Source organism: Octodon degus, unplaced genomic scaffold (genome assembly GCF_000260255.1).
Source record: "Octodon degus isolate 3935 unplaced genomic scaffold, OctDeg1.0 scaffold00145, whole genome shotgun sequence".
NCBI classification, from domain to species: Eukaryota; Metazoa; Chordata; class Mammalia; order Rodentia; family Octodontidae; genus Octodon; species Octodon degus.
Window position 1 is genome coordinate 84,437 of NW_004524721.1, and position 3,433 is coordinate 87,869.

General features: G+C 36.7%; 1 protein-coding gene across 3 annotated transcripts in view; it reads right to left on the minus strand.

Moving 5' to 3' along the window:
• Positions 1-798: 798 nt before the first annotated feature.
• The window catches only part of LOC101589209 (sperm-associated antigen 6), a 105,915-nt gene continuing 103,280 nt past the window's right edge, over positions 799-3,433 (minus strand). For all 3 annotated transcript variants that reach the window (XM_023701985.1, XM_012517089.2, XM_023701984.1), the window contains one exon: positions 799-970. In XM_023701985.1, coding sequence (XP_023557753.1) covers positions 848-970 — 123 coding nt within the window. In that variant the 3' untranslated portion in view covers positions 799-847. The remainder of the gene's footprint in view (positions 971-3,433) is intronic.

A 3,433-nucleotide genomic window follows, 5' to 3' on the forward strand; every position in this document is an offset into this window, starting at 1 on the left:
GTTTATTTAACTCAACTTGTGGAGGTTTTAGTCTATACATGTTTGGCTCCCAGGCAGAGAAGCATATGGCAGAAAGCAGCAGTTTATAGTAGCAGAAAACAGTGAAGAGTAAAGCAAAAGGCAGCTTTTAGCAAGCCTCTCTCCATTCTTTATATTGTAAACAAACTACCCTGGGAGTGGGGTGTAGAACTTACACAATGTCTATTCCCTCTTCTTGCATGGGATAAGTATGTTTAAAAACTAAGAATAATGGCTGTCTGTTGAGTCACTTAATTAAACTTTTAAACTTCACAATTTATACAATGTATCAACCACTACACTACCCTGTAGCTTGCAATGATATTAGGAATATGATCACTCCATTGGCTAATATAATTCATGAAAATATCCAAGTGCTCCAAATGGCTGACTGGGAACATCTCTAGTCCGCAGTGCATGGACTTTATGAGAAATACTTCAAAGGACTCAGACTTTTTCCTTCTCTTGTGAAATGAGCATTGCTGTGTCCCCTAGGTGGGTGACATTAAAAAACACTGGAAAAATTACTAAAAGCTACTTATTACAATAAAGTATGTGTATCATGTCTTGACACAAAATTTACTTCCTGAAAACAACAAAAAAGATAATACAGAGATTATGAGCAAATGTAAAGGAGGAGGGAATATTGATATGTAGACTTTTATTTACCTGTGTTACATTTGTCAACACGGATTGTTGAGAGTTTAGTAAATCCCAGAACTCCATTTTACAGGGGAAAAAAAGCAAGCAGAGAAAATAAAACATAAACAAGGTGACAAATAATCTTCACTGTATCACCTTCCTTCATACAATGAAATAAAAGTGTGCTTCATACCTTGCTGAACTGTCCAAGCACGTGCTTCAGAATGTTTGGAGGTGCATCATACAGAAATGGCTCCAGGGCTGGTAAGTAGGTGCATTTTTGTAAAATGCTCTTTATGGCTTTTTTACACTATTGAGATACAAAGCAAAAAGTATACAAAAAGAAGTAATCAATGAAAATCAGATAAGAATTCATGTCCAACATTTCTAGAATCTGAAGATGAAATCAAATTCACTGTTCTAACCTGCAATTGTGTCTCATGTAGTAAGTTTTATGAAAATTTCTTTACATTTCATAATTTTTTTAACTATAGAATATTCTGCCAGTAAATTTTGTGTTAAACTTTACAATATATGGTGTATTACTGAGCTCTTATGGTAAGTATGTGAAAAGTAAAATTAAAATTATACATAAAGTTAGACTGTAAATATGTATTTGAAATACAAGCATAAAAACATTTACATAGGAAACTGAGTTTACTAAATATTCTATTTTCTTCTAATCAAAAAATGTGAGAAAATAATTTAGTTTACTGTAGAGTTTCATTATTAGGCATTTTGCACTCTCTGAAAGATATAGCTTATATGTATGTGATCACTAATATTTACTGTATGCATTATTCTGTGTCATCTGCAGATGTATTCTTTTTTTCTTTTTGTACATGGTTTCACTAGAAAGGTCATACTCCTAGTGATCCTCCTGTTTTCAGCCTCCCCAGTGCTGGGATTATAAGCACATGCCACCATGCCCAGACTCTGTTACCAGCTCAGCTCACCCAGGTGTGTTGCTGGTATGGCATGTGGTGTCAGGGATCAAACTGTAGTCCCTGGGCTTCCCTAGCAGGCACTTAGTTCACTGAGCTATCTTCCTGGCTCTAATCTGCAGATATTTTCAATGATCACTGTAGATTATTGACATAGTTTATGAATACTAATTCCCCATGCTCAGAGGAAGTAAAACAGATAGGATCTGCTTTAATGTTCAAAAATAACTCCATTTGACAATATGGAGTGCATAACAACAGACAAAATTATATCTACCACATGTACCTTACCTACTTCTCCAGGACCCTTTCATATTTCATAGTGACACAATGTAGTGTCTCCCTCCCACAAGCATAGTTGAAGAAGGGCCTCATTTAAGTGTGACTCATATTTTGTGACATGCATCTATAAAGTCATGCTTTTGAAATGCACAAAATAATTTTTTAACAGATAAAGGTAATAAATGAATGTATTCAGCATATTTGCACTATAAATAAAGGATCTCTTGAATTTCAATTTTCTGAGAGATGCAGATTGAGCACTCTTGTATAATCTCTTATTTCTTGGTACATTTGTCCTCATATTATTTCATAAATTAAATAAATAATTAATGTAAGACATGAAACCCAACATGTTACCACTAGTATAATTTGGAATTAAACTCCCAAATCCCAATACCTATGGTTATACCATACATTTGGGAACCATCTTAAGGTTTTGGTGACCTTCACAAACCAATAAATGAAGTTTAACTGCTAGTGACAAAGGCTAGTTTCATGATTTTGGGTTTTTTCAAGGTGAGCAATATAGTGCAGGATATGTTTTAAAATAGTATTTTATAATGAATGAATCATGTGTAATGAGTACAGAAAAATCTAGCCTCATACTACATACTAAATAATCCACCTAAAGGCCCAAAGCTCATAGCAATGTTTCCCACCAGTCTAACTGGAGGCCTTGAGCAAACAGCAAAGTCTCATACAGGCCTGCTTCATGGACATGTGCTAGAAGGGCTCAAAGGTCAATGGTGAAGGCTAGGAAGTCTATCCCAGTGGGATGAAGGATCTGTGCTAGAAAAGCTGAGGCATTTGAACTGGGGCTAGGAAGAAACCCTCAAGAACAAGGGTACAACAACCTCCAAAAGTACAACAACCATCTTCAGCAATAATGAGGTCCCAATCTCCTCCAGTGATGAGAAAAGTCGAGTTTCCATCAGTAAATCCAATGCAAGGCTGGGGAGATAGCTCACTAGAATAAGGGCCTTCCTGGCAAGTGCAAGGGCCTGGGTTCAATATCTGCTGCCCCCACCCCCCAAAAAATGAAAGCCAATGCAACAAGCTTCATGAGGCTGAGCAGTGCACCATCTTTCTCTCTGGAGCCTGGAATCAATGCTCAAGATGAGGACCCAAGCTTCTCCAAAGTTCAGTGGGAAAGCCAACAAGACAAGGTCCTCCAGCAGAGCACCACAAGAGAACTATCAGCTTCCAACAACTCCAACAGCTTCTCCAAACAGCACACCTAACAGAATTTTAGCACCTTCTCCTGTTCTGTTTTTATGCTGCTTGCAGCAATCATCAGGTGGGCATCCCATGTCTAGCACCATGCTAGTTGAATTCAGCTGCATATAGTAAGTTGATTACCTGTTAAAAACCCTCTATTCCTAGTAACTGTATCAGCAGTCACATTAACTATACCAAGCAGAAGTCTTATTATAATAGTTCCAAATTTATTATATATTGCTGAGTTATTAGTCAACTCTACAAAGGAGTCTCACACTGGGAATTCATTTAACTTTACTAACCTCCACCTGAAAGAAATTACTGAATTT